Raw genomic sequence first — 15,997 nt, 5'->3', positions numbered from 1 at the left:
TGCATGTTATATCAAAAATGTAGTTAAAATAAATAAATGGTTAATATGAAATAGAAGTAATCAAACGAGCTAAAGTGCATCCATTGACTCCAGATGCACCCCTGCAGTTAGTGTCTATTATCAGGAACTAAATAACCATTTCTTATCATCATAGGGCCACAACTGCACAGTGTACACAGTCGGGAATTACTACTTTTCCCATTCATGTACTCATTTACTCAGTTAGATCAGATTCTTCAAATTCATACAAATTACAATACTTACTTCAGAATCCTTCTTCTGAAGACACTCATGCTGCTCTGTATCTGTAAAACATAGATATACAGACACACAGGACACTAAGATAAAGCTATTAGTTTATATATAAACAATCTTTATAATAATGCATACTACCAAGTAACAGGTAATCAGGATGGAATAATGATCTTAAGTTATCTTCTTAACTTTATTGTCTAATTTGCAGAGATGAGTTAGAAAGTAATTTTGGGCAGGCAAATGTAGGTTTAATCATACATTATGATACAATTAACCCTTAAAAGGTTTTTAGAAAAAAGTACTTTAACAGAACTAGTAGTATACCTGTTGGAAAAGTGCTATTAACGCCTCACTCACCACTAAATTGGGCTTAACACTAGAATAAACCTGAGAGCACTCAAGAAACCCATTCTCAGTAAACAATAATGAGTAATAGATCATCTTTATATGGTGAGGCTAAGTGTGCATGTGTGTGTGTATTTAAACACACACCCAAAGTGTTTATCAGTTGGCTTCAATGGTCTGTGTGGATAAGTAGCTAATGAGCAAGGCGACTAATGGAGCCATTGATCCTCCTCACCACAGAGCCATTAGCAAACTAATGACATCAAACTCAGCCTGCATTGCACAACACATCCACTATATCCTCAATACAGATTTGGTTTGAGATTAATGTGTTAGTATGCATTTTCTGCTGGAAAAAACGTCCATTTTAATAGCTACTCTCCTCCGACGCATCCATTTTACCTTTAACAAGAGTTAATGCACGGTGTACATCCTTTTCTATTTTTGTTTGATTTTATTCCACAATGCTGCCAAATTCTCAGTTCTGATTAGTCAGAAGGTATTTATTTATTTTGCATAACAGCATCTCTCACAATACTGCAGTTAATTCTCGATCGTAAAAGCATACACTTGTATGGTTATTGTATTAAAAAGAAGTTAGATTTGGTGAAGTTTTATGCACAAATCTAATGGTATATATCTCGGTTCATAAAATGCTGAACTTGAGCAAGTAAATAAGTACATGTTTATGTAACTGCTCAAAATAACGTTCATTTTTTATGAGCTCGCGGGCCAAAATGGTGGCGAGATCAACAAAGTTCAAGGAAATGAAGCTTGGCAGGGGATGAGGGAATAGAAATCAGCATGTCAGTGAATGGAAAAAGGCTATTCAGCAATGCATTTCAATAGCTCACGCTTTTATACTTAATTTTTTTAGACTTTTATTCTTAAAGTAGATTTGAGTAATGGTGTGTGTGTGTGTGTGTGTGTGTGACACGAAGAGGTGTAAGACATTAAATGTGAAAAATGTTAATGTGCTCAAGCATGTGTGGATCTTAGCGATGTGGGAATAAGTACTAAATACATTATTAATAGTAACTGACTAAATAATGATAAAAGGTTAAAACTGGGGTACAGAACATAATTTATTCAGAATCGTACAAAGAGTGACGTACCAAAGACGTGAATGCAAAGATAAAATAGATTTATAGCATTGATGTGCATGTATTTCAGTTATGTAGACAACATCTACATACCACAGAAAATACTAAAATTTGACCCTTGATGGTTTTCCCAGGATACTACTGCAAATATGCAAATTATCAAAACATATTTACATATTTATGCATAGATTGTGCATTTATTATGTGCATTTTGTCTTCACCTGTAAAGTGTTCTTCAGTGATGCTGAGATTGGAAAACACACTGATGCTTGTGTAGTTCTCCAGCTATAAAACCGCAAAAATGATTTAAATAAATAAATAAATAAATAAATAAATAAAAATCCCAATCATTGTGTGATGGAAACAAATATCTACTGAATGTGTTATAAAAGAAACCTGGTTTAACCTTTCTGAACTGAATATTACACTAAGCAGCAAATAGAGATAACGAACTGAGGAGAAAAAAATTGACATTTAAAAATGACATTTAAATTTCTTCCTCATACAGACTTGTTTTTCCTTGTGTCCTGTGTAAAAGCCCCCAGAACACACTGACAAGGGAACAAAATGAGAAATATCAATAACTAAAACAATATACAGCATACAGGTTTTTTTTTTTATTGACTAGTCACATGTTTTAATAATGAATGTTCAGGGCAAGAATGTGTGAGGCGCTATTACATTTGCTTTATGCTGCAGTTTTCATTATTAGAAAGTTTCACCTCATTAGCTACCTAGAAAAGTCAGATGCGGGAGTTAAATATTATGAAAGAAGTCATTTAACACGATGATGATAAACAATAAGAAATGTTTATTAATGTGTGTACATCTTATGCTTTGCAGGGTGAGATTTGGAAGAAAAATGTTGACTGTTTATGAGTGGTGGATGTTCAACTTTAGAACAGACGTATTTTTCGCGCACCTCCATCTTGTTACTTGAGCAGGCTGGAAAACAGAAACTGTGATACACCACAAAGTTATCTGGTCTAGACCACAGTGAAGCTTTGTAAATAACTTTATTCAAACAGAAACTTCACAATAAGCAAATTGTTAATAATAAGCAAATTAGAGGGAAATTATAAGAGCTCTTGGATATAATTTCTGTTTTAGGAGGTTGTGTCTGTAAAACAGGCTGATCTGTTTTATAAGTATGAAATCTTAACAATATTTTTTATCATTATACTTATACTTTTTATACATTAGAATAATTGAAAAAACTACATACAGATGATTATTCTTATATAATTATAAACGAACACTCAAAAATGAATAAAGCTAATGAAAAATGAGAAAGGAAGGTACTACATACTGTATGTTGCTGAATTTTGTACACAGATTTGTTCATGATTCTCTTGATTTTCATTTTCATGCATGAACATCATTTAACTATAAACAGTAAAATAATGATTTAGTTTTTGCTTTTAGTAAGTTACAGGTGTTAGATATGTTAAAAATATTGAAAGTGGCACAACTGCCAGCTCTGAATGGGTTCCTCAGTATATCTCACCATGGTGCATGACACAGGAATGTGCTCTGATTCGAAAAACACCATAGGATCTCTGACGATAGAAAAAGAAAATCAGATGTGATTTCTGAATCCCTGCAAGCCAACTAATTTGTCTTTTTCATCCATAAAAGCTGCAACTGTAATGATTGTGCTAATAAATACGCAAGCACCAAATTTGAATTGGTTGTAAAAGTACCAAAGTTATTTAGCAAAATAGACATGTACTATGATTACTCATATAATCTCCCATTTTTCCCCTTAATTACTGTTGCAATGAAAATAATTTTTTTTTTTTTAAAATTCATAGACCTTTATTGTCCTGAAATGAGACACATTCAGTACGTTGAAATAAAGAAAGAAGAATGAAAGATGAAATTGTCCACCATGGGAAATTGAAAAAGAAAAAACAAATAAACATGCACTATAAACTCTTTAATTAACAAATATTTGCAGTTGATGGCAATTTGCTGTGGTAGAAAAAAAATTTCAGGGTGGTAACAGAAACGTGACTTCACACTACTCCATCACTCATTATTTCACTATAATAGAGTGTTAACTTTAAAAATCAATTTTAAAAAATGATTTAATGTGTTCCTGTAAGACTTGTCTCCTTAGCTATGGTTTCTGAGTTACCTTTGAGTTAGCTGTTTAGAATGATGAATGGGTGAGTTAATGTAACTGCAGTGTGTGTGGAGGTGCCGCTTGTCTTCCTACAGTCTCCTAAACTGCAATTCAGTTTCTAAGCTCTGATTTCATTTCAGCCACTCAAATCCTATTATTTCGTAATGAATCAGGATGAAAAATGGCATGTGTTATACAAATATGGAATTCCTCATAACTGAGATCTTAGAAACATCAAAGCAATGTAGAAGCTGAAGAGTCTTGGCAATAAAACGGTCAATGCTATTACAAAAAAAAATATGTTTTTGAGTTTGTTCCTGAAAAGAGCAATTTAAAAATAATTTGCAGAAATAAAATTCAGCCCTCAAAGAAGCAGTTTTTTGTATAAGTAGTCTCGTGGCTACTTATTTGTAAGTCAGGAGGACACAAGTTCAAAGATTCTGTGTGAGATTGCTCATCCCAGCCTGATTAAATCTGAAGGACATGTTGTCAGTTTGTGCCTCCTCTCTAAATTGCTCAGTAATTGATGGATGTTTATTCCTCTGCCACCTGAACAGTTTCACTATCAAGGTAAACTGAAAGGTGTAAATCTCATAACAGGCAAATGGAAATGTTTATCAAAGCTACAGCAAGGACCATAGAGGACATTTAAGACCTCACTGCCTGCCTTTGCCTGGATCAAACCAACTGATGGGCTAAAAATAATTTATTTGCCCCCAGAACCCAAACCAGGCTACTGTACAAACCAGAGCTGAACCCCTGCTACTGTCCTGCACACAAAACTCTAAACTCAAACCTAACTAAAATTCCATGTCCAGAACCCAATCCCACCTACTGTACTGCAATCTGAACCCATCCTGAGATATTGTAATGCCCCCAGAGCACAAAACCAACAAATGCACTACACCCACAGCCAAACAAATGTACTGGACCTTTAACCCGAGTTGCCAAGTACTGTACTGCACCTAGAACCAAAATCTACCCACTGTATTGTACTCAGAATCCAAATCCAGCTAATATTCTGCGGCCAGAAACAAACCCTAACTGTATCAACTCTATATTATTTGGACAGAGAGCAGCTGCTTTAAGACATTACTACAATACTTCATTAGATACCTCAGACATCAGCAACAACTGACCAGAATTACTTCTCACCTTTTTTTCTGAACTTCTTGAAAATGCTGTATACAATCAATTGCCTCTCTATCCTACCCAGAATAACATTAAAGATCCAGCCTTCTCATCAGTCTTCATCCTTCTTGACCATGCAGCAAACACTGAAAGACTCAAGTGTTAGAAATTAATGTAATTGAAATCATAACAGATAAGGGGACCGTCCACTGGTGTCCCACAGTGCCTGTTCTCCCAGTGATATACTTCCCTGCTTTTTTCATATCGCTTCTACATCGATCTGACATAGCACTATGACCACCTGCCTAATATTGTGTTGGTCCCCCTTTTGCTGCCAAAACAGCCCTGACCCATCGAGGCATGGACTCCACTAGATCCCTGAAGGTGTACTGTGGTATCTGGCACCAAGATGTTAGCAGCAGATCTTTTAAGTCCTCTAAGTTGCGAGGTGGGGCCTCCATGGATTGGACTTTTTTGTTCAGCACATCCCACAGATGCTGGACTGGATTGAGATCCGGGGAATTTGGGGGCTGAGTCAACACCTCAAACTCGTTGTGCTCATCAAACCATGCCTGAACCATTTTTGCTTTGTGGCATAGTGCATTATCCTGCTGAAAGAGGCCACAGCCATCAGGGAATACTGTTTCCATGAAAGGATATACATGGTCTAGAACAATGCTTAGGTAGGTTGTACGTGTCAAAGTAACATCAACATGGATGGCAGGACCCAAGGTTTCCCAGCAGAACATTGCCCAAAGCATGACACTGCCCCCACCAGCTTGCCTTCTTCCCATAGTGTATCCTGGGGTCATGTGTTCCCCAGGTAAGCGATGCACACGCACCCAGCCATCAATGCAATTTAAAAGAAAATGTGATTCATCAGACCAGGCCATCTTCTTCCGTTGCTCTGTGGTCCAGTTCTGATACTCACATGCCCAATGTTGGTGCTTTCGGTGGTGCACAGGGGTCAACATGGTCACCCTGACTGGTTTGCAGCTTTGCAGCCCCATACACAACAAACTGCAATGCACTGTGTATTCTGACACCTTTCTATCGGAACCAGCTTTAACTTCTTCAGCAATCTGAGCAACAGTAGCTCGTCTGTTGGATTGGACCACACGGGCCAGCCTTCGCTCCCCACACGCATCAGTGAGCTTTGGACGTCCATGACTCTGCTGCTGGTTCACCACTGTTCCTTCCTTGGACCACTTTTGATAGATTCTGACCACTGCAGGCTGGGAACACCCCACAAGAGCTGCAGTTTTGGAGATGCTCTGATCCTGTCATCTAGGCATCACAATTTGGCCCTTGTCAAACTTGCTCAAATCCTTACACCTGCCCATTTTTTCCAGCTTCTAACACATCAACATTGAGGAAAAATGTTCACTTGCTGCCTAATATATCTTACCCACTAACAAGTACCATAATGAGAAGATAATCAGTGTTATTCACGGCACCTGTCAGTGGGAATAATGTTATGTCTGATCAGTGTACGCTGATAACACCTAACTCATTCTCAGATTTTCGTATAGATCTCAGCATACTGGCATCATAGATGACATACAAAATAAATCTCAGCAAGAGTGCGCTGCTGTAGTTCTTTTCAGATGTACCCTCATATAAAACACTTCTGAGTTGTTCTGGTCTGTACATCCCCTGACCACTCTTCCAGGAATGTTGTATGCTCCAGAAACCTTCCATGAGTTAACTGTTGGTTAGTGTAGAGTTTTTTCTCACATCAGCCATGATAAGACAAAGCTCCTGATCATTGGGAGGAGGGGTGGTCTTTCTCTCTGCCATGCCTTTCTGCACTTCAAACCGAGCATCTGAAAGGGAAGCATCACTGTTGCAGGCATGTGAAGTTGCCCTGTAGTTAGTGATTGCCTGACTGCCCTGGCTCCTAGTGTTGCTACTGTCCTGGAAGTGGTTGTGAATTCTGTGAGCATGTGTGCACTTTGTCTCTCTGATGGCCTGGGACAGTTTGGCCCTTACAGTTCTTAGGGCCACCTCATCCCCTGATCTGTAGGTCTCCGGCTCTGTGAGTCTTTGGTCTGCTTCAGCGCAGGCACCTTTACAGTCATCCACAGTTTCTGGATGGAGCATGTTGTGATGGTCTTGAAGACAGTCAATGCACTTCTTCATGTAGCTCGTCACTGATGCCATGTATTCCTCTAAGCAGGTGGAGTCGCCATCAGTTGTAGCCCCCCGAACATGTGCCCACACATGACTGTATTGTACCCAAAACTCATTATAAAAATTTCTATTAAAAATGATCAGCCAGATAATATATTGCCAGGTTGTGAACTTTCTAAAAAAAAAATAAATGCAGAGTTTTAATTGTCTTGTAAAAATAGTGACTTACAGCTTAGCTATCTGAAAGTCTTTAGCATATCAGTTAAGGCTTGACTGACTGATCTAGTAAATCCAATCACCTTTGGGTCTGAGGTAGTAGGTGGAAAATTCCATATCAAGGCTATGGCATTAATTCAATAGCACATAGCATGTGGCCAGGCATACACAGAAAAGAGATGCAGCATAACAAACAGGATTTGGACAGTGAAGCATTACAAAATATTTCCATACAAAAATCACACTAGCAATAAAGATAGGGAGTTTAATTTGATATCATTACTTTAAGTGGGTTTTTTTTGCTCATGATTTTATTTACAGATCTTGCCCTACAGTTGAAACTGTGGGAAGACTCATTCAGCATTGCTCTCTTGAAGGACTATAAGAAGATGCTTCTTATTTTCCTTTGTGAAACACCCCCACACTCATTTTATCTAGATATTTTTAATCAGCCGGATATTTAACAACAAAAATCCTGAATGACTGTCTATTACAAACTGCTGTTCATTCACTGATGGTTATCAAACACAATGGTAAGGTTAAATCCAATACATTGCTGAGTCTGCATTTGGATAAAGGCCCTCCTGACACTGTTTGTAAAAATGTTGCCTCATATTGCTTACTCCACATTAGTTTATATGGTAAATATAACAATGTTAATTACATGTCCAGAAATTGGAATAACCCGGAAGTCCAGAACTCCACAATCCACCAAAAACCTGTAATGAATCACTCAGAAGGATGATTAGGATCCATAGGCAGAGAAACTTTTGTGACCAGCCCAAAAGTCAGTCCATTACTCAAAATAAAGCCTACAAAGGTTTAACAAAATCACACATTAATTGGTGAATCCAAACTATGACCACAATCTGATTGAGAGTCTGTTGTTAGACTCTTAATCAGATTGTGGTCTGTTTGGTTCATCTCAGGTCTAAGCTGCAGATATTACAATATATAGGAATGTTCTAAAGGAGTAAATATTTAAGCAAGGCATGTTACTATGAATAAGGACACAAATTAAAGTGTTATGATTAGGAGATTTCTGCCTCTGCTTGTGGGGAGGGGTAGTATACAGAGGTGGTGACTAGCAGGAGTCCAATCAATTGATCCACTGATCGACAGACAAAAATAGATAGATAAATTAACAGCAGTAAACAGCCAAGGTATGTGACTGTTTGTATTCACTCCATGTATTCCTATGGAATATATATTTCATGATTTGGATTGAGATTTTGATTGAGATGTGATTGACCTGCAGTCCTGCAGATGGACTTAAAAGATGCAGAAATATTTCCTCACCTCCTGACCCTCAAATGCCTACTTAGCAGTCTAATCTTTAATAAGCAAAATAAGACCTCCGTTGTTAATAGGTAAAAAAAATATCCCAAAATCCCTAAAGGTTGAAAATATCCCTTCTTTGCTCTTTTGGACTCATTATGAGTCAGTTTGTAATATCTGCTGATGGTGATGCTAATATTACTGTAGAAATGTATGTGTCGATCACAAATGAGCAGAGTGATACACATAGTGAAACATCCCAGTGTGGTTATATCAAATATAAGCACTCCTAAAAACTAATCAGATTTGTGGATTGGAACTGTTGTACAAATAAAAAAAAATTCTTGAACAGATGAGTTTGTAGGATAGAATTTTGCTAAGAATGAGAGTTAATAATTTAATACACATAGATACTTCATGACATGAACAAAATGTTTGCTAGTTATTGACCACACACTCACTGAAAACATAATGAGTCATTCTTATAATCTTACAACCATTCTGAATCAACCAGTGAACTCTGGGATCACAGGAACTGCATTTCTACTAGCCAAATTTGTTTAAAAAAATGTAAACAGCTAATGGTCCATGACAGTGCAGAACCTTCCCATCTGGCACCTTCATCAATAATGTAAACATCCAGTTCCAACTTCAGACCCAGTGTCATTAATGCAGACAGAGAACATGCAGGAGTGGGCAAATGATAAATTTATTAGCGAGCCCACAGGGCAAGTAAAAGATCTTGTATTCTTCCCAGTTTCATGTTTTAGAAACTACTGGTTGAAATAGCAATGAGAAAATCTGACTGGCTAGTTGAAAAATAGGGCACATGGGTTCATTATTAACATGTTTGCACCCATGAAAAGTTAGCACTGGCAAAAATTTCTGAGTTAACAGATATTATTCTAACTTTTTCATATTTAACCGTGAAGTAACTGTATGTGGTGTGCATGAAAGCTACTATATATGACAGCTTTTTGAGAATGAGTAAAACATACTGTAGTTACAGCATTGAGGTGACACTCCACAGTGAAGTGCTAATCAATTTAACATGTAGACCACTTTTGTGAGTTTCTGTTTTTTTTTCCTTGACATGAAGTCTGCTTGTTATGGGTGCCAGGGCTACTTATTTTTTGTCCACCACTGACATGTTTGCATCTCTCTCACACTGATGGCTGACAGCACTCCAACACTCACCTTTATTTCCAGAACTGACACACACACACTTGAGTTACTTCACTGATATTTCTCAATGTCAGTCACATCACTGCTGGTATTTACACATACTGTGCTTGAGCTCATCATTATGTCCTATAACATTGATGACACTGAGTTTGTTATAGAGGTGAATGCTGTAGTAGCTGTCACATGGAACAGATTTATAAATCATATGCTGTGAATCTCCAACTTGCATCACTGTTATTTTTTTGGACCATATTTTTCTGTTACACAGTAAAGAGCAGAAAACACTCAGAATTTTTAATAAATAAGTGATTTTATTCTATTAATACTGCCATGAGTAAAGCTGAAAATGCTCACCCAACGTGCCATCTTAAACATTTGCATCATTTAATAATCCCATGTTGGCTTGTATAAATATGCATAAAACTGAAACTCCTGCCTATGACATAAAAATGGCCTTACATGACCTTGGACCTCTGATCTAGCACCAGAATACAGAAAGTGTCAATGCAAACAATTGGACTTTGTTATTTCCCAACACTGAATGGACCATATACTGGGCACAGGGGCACAACCATTATGGGATGCCAGTTTATTGCAGCAAATTGAAACTCATTCACATCCGAGGGCAATGTAGAGTAGCCAACCCACTAGAAACTGGACAAAACAGAGAAAACTATCATGGCCATTGAGAGAAATGCAAAAAGCCACACAGACAGTAACCTGATCTCAGGATCAAAGCTCTTTAGGATCATGGCCTGTTGATCTACTGCCCTTATTTAACCCAATCCCTAATTAAACATCATCAGGTGTACTTGTCCATTTATTCTGATGTAGGTTGTGTTGGCAACAGGCTAGTAAAGTCAGCTCAGACTTCTCTAGAACCCAGACAAAGATTCAAGCTCCTCCGGGGATCCCTAGATGTTATGGGATCCCCAGATTTCCCAAACCAACTGAACAAGGTAATGTCTCCTGCAGGTCCTGGGGCTACTCCAAAGTTTCCAAATGCTTAGTAAAGCTCTAGCAAGCTTCCACCAGTAGAAATCCTTGCAAGATGCCCAGACTACCTAAATTGCTCATATTAACTTGTAGGAGCAGTGGCTCTAGTCTAAGGTTCTTCCAAATGTCAAGTCAAGTTCCTTATAACACAGAGAATAAGCCCATCAACTTAATTTGATTCACTTAATTTTTCTTTCATGCCTTTCATAGAGGCAGGATCAGTCTTTAGCTGACCTATTCTCTCAGATCTGTTCAAGAAGAATGGCCATACTGGGAGCAGTTTGTGCTAACTTTCTATTGGTCTCTCCACAGTCCAATCTAGTGGTAACCTAATAATACCTTTGCAGGAAAAATTGTTTTTCCATACATTACTTTTTTTTTTTTTACCCAGGAACCCCTATAAAATGAATTCAGCAGACCATCTCTCTACAGAATTTATTTGAAAAATATTAATGTGTGGGCACAGGATACAAGTGCATAAACTAAATATTACAATTATTTGAGTGGATCTAAGAATTGTAATTCAAGTTAATATCAAACATCAGTACACAGGCAGGCTTAAAACTGGGCAATTCATAATCAGGAATCAGGACATGGGCAGAGTACAAAACCAGGAAGTAAAGTGATGCACAGAAAACAGGGCTTATCATGGATTCTCTATTTGCGTTGTAGTTCCCATGGCAACACTCATCATGTGCTCATGTTTGTTTTAGTTACTGCAATGACAAATCAGGCTGGGTGGAATCCTTATACAGACTTTAATAAGAAATACAGGGCACACAAATCCAAAATGTAATCCAAATCGTAAACAGGAAACTGTCAGAGAATTAAAGCACAGAAAAAAACAGTCAGCAAGGCAAACAAATCCAGAAAACACAAGGCAAAGAAACGTGAAGTCAGAAAACAAACAGAGACACAATGGAAATGAAAAATGTCTCGGAAAGCGAATTAATGCAATACTTTGCGCCGACTGTCAATGTGAGCATAGCTTAAAATGCTAATACCTGGAAGTGTCCCAAAACCCGGAAGTCAGTTCAGTATTCAGGCGATGGCTCCCTCTGGTGGTGCGGAGGAAGGATAGCGGTGTATGGTGTTACAAAATCCCAGAAATACCTCCAGATGTTCTTCTTCTGTCAGGTCATCCCCGAGGCCTGGATGCAGTGCAGTTGGGGTGAGCTAAGTTCAGAGTTGACCCAGCATCACTCCTCTGGGCCATATCCCTCCCAGTCTACCAGGTATTGGAGCCTCCCTCTTCTTCTGCATGAGTCTAAGATGGAACATACAGTGTACGCTGGGGTCCAATCAATGTCTAGGGGTGTTGGAGGTTCGGCAGTCGTTGGATAAGGGGGAGGTGTAAGCGAGCTTGAGGAGTGAGACGTGGAAGGAAGGGGAAAGTGTGTAGTGCAGAGGTAGATGGAGACAGTAAGACATTGGACTTAACATGAAGCATGGGCTATTTTTCAGCATTTACTGAGTTCTGGGCATATTCAACCTAGGCAAGGAACTTGCTCCATTGCTGCTGTTCCTGATTGCAATAGGCCCATAGGAAGTGGCCCAGCTCCTGACTCGTTCACTTTGACCCCTAGGCCTTTGCAGAAAGCTCACCATATCCTCGAGGTGAACTGGGGCCCTGATCAGACACAATATCTTCAGGTATACCATAGTTTCGAAACACATGGTCCAGGAATACCTAGGCTGTTTCTATGGGTGGGGTGGCCAGTAGAGGTGCCAGGTTGCAGGCCATGGAGAACGGACCGACTGCGATCAGAATGGTAGTGAACCCTTGTGAGCTCGGGAGGTCGGTCATGAAGTCGACCACGATGTGGGACCAGTGTCGATTTGGGATTGAAAGTGGCTCCAACAGACCAAAGGGGAGTTGCCAAGCGATGTTTGGGCACACAAGGTATGGGCTGCTATGTTGTGTTCTGGGCCAGCCTTGTAATGTGTTGAACCCCCAGTTGTCCCGAGCCTAGAGCGGTGTGGACCCAGTGCAGGAACCGGGATTGCAGGCTGGTGGGGACATAGTGCTTGGGGGGTAGGCATTCTGAGGGTGTGGGTTCTGTGGCTTGGGCTCCTTGGATGTCCTCCATAATTTTCCATTGGATAGGGGTGATGATGATAGAGGGTGGACGGATGGGCTCAGGGACCTGTGGTTTGTCCACTGGTTCATGACGATGGGAGAGGGCATTTGATTTACTGTTTGCTACTTGTAATAAACTTACTAGTTTATTGTGAAATAAAATCCAGTGAATAAGAGAGCCCACTGAGCTTGATGGTGATTTAACTGCTTGGCATTCTTGATGTATTCAAGGTTTTGGTGGTAGGCGATTACTTGAAATGGATGGTGTGCCCCCTTCAGCCAGTGCCGCCACTCTTTCAGGGCTTCTTTGATGGAGTGTAGCTCTCTGTTGTCCATGTCATAATTACTCTCTGCAGCGGTAAGTTTCATTGAAAAATAGGTGCAGTGATGTCCGGCTTAGCTGCAGGAAATGCATAGATGCAATCTCGTCTCTGTTGTCGCTCCTCTCCTCGGGAGAAACTCCGGTTTCCCAGCTGCATGGTCTCAGGCAGGTCCATATGCAGTAGTAGCAGGAGAAGGCCCAGGGCAGGGTTGCAGGGTGTTGCAAGCCCTTGCAGGGTGCTGGTTTCATAGCAGATTATCAATCTTGATCACCAGTGTGACATACTGCTTAAGGGTAATGTCCAGCTCTTTGCATGCTAGTTCTGCATGCAGTGTGGGGTTAAGTCCCTCCCTGCATAATTCTCGCAAAGCTGTATCATTCCAGCCACTCTGCCACACCTTACTGCATACTCAGCTGCTGTGTCAGAGCCCTGGTGTAGCTGCATAAGATGTACAGATACACCCTGACCCTTGGGCTGGGTACCCAAACATCACTCTTATGAGTTGGGTGTAGTAAGCATACAAACCTCATACCTGAGTGACGGCGTCACAGATGACGGCACGGCAGTAGCACGCAGCAGCCACTTCGGACCAAAAATGGTGCTATTGTCCCGTTATAGCCTGACTTTCATGGCATATGAACACGAGATACAGCAGTGTTCATGCGTACGACCGCCAGACACTTCTGGGATATGGGAATCATGCACCAGCCAACGTGCATGATGACCTACGAAAAAGGCTTTGTGATCTCGGGTGAATAGGGCGGGTGTCCATGCTAGGCTAAAAACAAACCCTAGCCAGCCGGCACTCCCCTCCATACTGCTATCAAATGGGGGCGAACACGCTGGATCTTGTTTACACAAACATTCCCGGCACCACGCTCTAAATCGGTTCTGAAACAGGTTAAAACCTGGCCAGCAGGAGCCATCTCTGCTTTTCAGGACTGTTTTGAGTGCACTGACTGGAACATGTTCAGGGAGGCTGCAACCAATGGCTATACCACAGACTTGGAGAAATTCACTGCAAAAAATCCAGAGACTCTGTCTTCAGAGCTGGAGACAAGATTTGCCCTAAGAACAGCACGAGCCAAACTGTCTCTAGCCATCAGGGAGGCAAAGCGTGCACACTCCCAGAGAATCCACGGCCACTTCCAGAGCAGTGGTGACACTCGGCACATGTGGCAAGGCATCCAGTCCATCACCAACTACAGGCCAGCTCCACCTGCCTGTGACAGTGAGGTCTCCCTTCCAGATGCACTGAACAACTTCTACGCTCGGTTTGAGGCACGAAATGACATGACAGCAAGGAAGACCATCCCTCCTTCAGAGGACCAGGTGCTCTGTCTCACCACGGCTGATGTGAGGAAAACTCTATGCAGGGTTAACCCACGGAAAGCTGCTGGACCAGAAAACATTCCTGGCAGAGTGCTCAGGGAATGTGGAGAACAACTAACAGATGTCTTCACTGACATCTTCAACATCTCCCTGAGCAGCGCCGTCGTCCCAACGTGCCTAAAGTCCACCATCATCATCCCCCGTGCCGAATCAGTCTCCAGTGTCCTGTCTCAATGACTACCATCCCATTGCACTCACACCCATCATCATGAATTGCTTTGAGAGGCTTGTCATGAGGCACATTAAGAACCTGCTGCCACCATCACTAGATCCCATGCAGTTTGCATATCATCCAAATCGATCCACAGACGATGCCATCAGCACAACCCTCCATCTGGCCCTCACACACCTGGACAATAAAGACACTTATGTACGTATGCTGTTCATAGACTTCAGTTCAGCATTCAACCCAATCATTCCTCAGCACCTGATTGAGAAACTGAGCCTGCTGGGCACCAACACCTCCCTTTGCAACTGGATCCTGGATTTCCTGATTGGAAGACCTGTCAGTCAGTCCGGATCAGGAACAGCATCTCCAGCACCACCACACTGAGCACTGGAGCTCCTCAGGGCTGCATGCTCAGCCCACTGCTGTTCACTGTTCACATCTGCTGTTCGCAGATGACACGACTGGTGGGTCTCATCAGCAAGAACGAGAGTCAGCATACAGAGAGGAGGTGCAGCATCTAACAGCCTGGTGTAAAGCCAACAACCTGTCTCTGAACGTGGAGAAAATGAAAGAGATGGTTGTTGACTTCAGGAGAACACAGAGTGACCATTCTCCACTGAACATTGACAGGTCCAACATGGAGATCGTCTCTACTACTAAGCAGTGTCTCTACTTCCTGTGAAGGCTAAGGAAGGCTCATCTTCCACCTCCAATCCTGACTACCTTCTACAGACAGACGATCGAGAGCATCCTGGCAGCTGCATCACTGCCTGGTTTGGAAATTGCACCATCTCGGATCGCAAGACGCTGCAGCAGATAGTGAGGACAGCTGACAAGATCATCTGAGTCTCTCTTCCCTCTATTATGGACATTTACTCTGCACGCTGCATCCGTAAAGCAAACAGACCCAACACACCCCTCACACACACTCTTCACCCTTCTGCCATCCAGAAAGAGGTACCGAAGCATTCGGACCCGCAAAACCAGACTGTTGAACAGCTTCTTCCCTCAGGCAATCAGGTATCGCAACAGAGAACTGAACTGAGTTGGACCTGGATGCACACACATACACACACAACAGAGAGCTGGTCTCAACAAAAAACTGAACTGAGCTGGACACACATACAGTCTTATGCAAAAGTTTAGGCACCCCTTGATAAATAACAGATTTTGGTGATTTTTAATTGAAAAGATGTTAACACAGTCTCTCTTGGAAATGGAAAAAATGCACAATATTTTCAGCAAACATTGATGCATAGTTAC

General features: G+C 40.9%; 1 protein-coding gene across 5 annotated transcripts in view; it reads right to left on the bottom strand.

The window, feature by feature from the left end:
- LOC131346665 (macrophage mannose receptor 1-like) overlaps positions 1 to 15,997 on the bottom strand; it is a 65,499-nt gene that overhangs the window by 26,288 nt on the left and 23,214 nt on the right. For 2 of the 5 annotated variants that reach the window (XM_058380223.1, XM_058380224.1), the window contains 2 exons: positions 3,211 to 3,262; positions 265 to 305 (listed from right to left, as the gene is read on the bottom strand). In XM_058380223.1, coding sequence (XP_058236206.1) covers positions 265 to 305; positions 3,211 to 3,262 — 93 coding nt within the window. Of the gene's footprint in view, positions 1 to 264; positions 306 to 1,924; positions 2,369 to 3,210; positions 3,263 to 15,997 lie in introns of those variants that run through there. The other 3 variants (XM_058380229.1, XM_058380227.1, XM_058380228.1) reach the window with 2 other exon arrangements.

Source organism: Hemibagrus wyckioides, linkage group LG26, assembly GCF_019097595.1.
Source record: "Hemibagrus wyckioides isolate EC202008001 linkage group LG26, SWU_Hwy_1.0, whole genome shotgun sequence".
Taxonomy (NCBI): domain Eukaryota; kingdom Metazoa; phylum Chordata; class Actinopteri; order Siluriformes; family Bagridae; genus Hemibagrus; species Hemibagrus wyckioides.
Note: the sequence above shows the minus strand (reverse complement) of the source record. Positions and strands in the feature narration are given on the sequence as shown.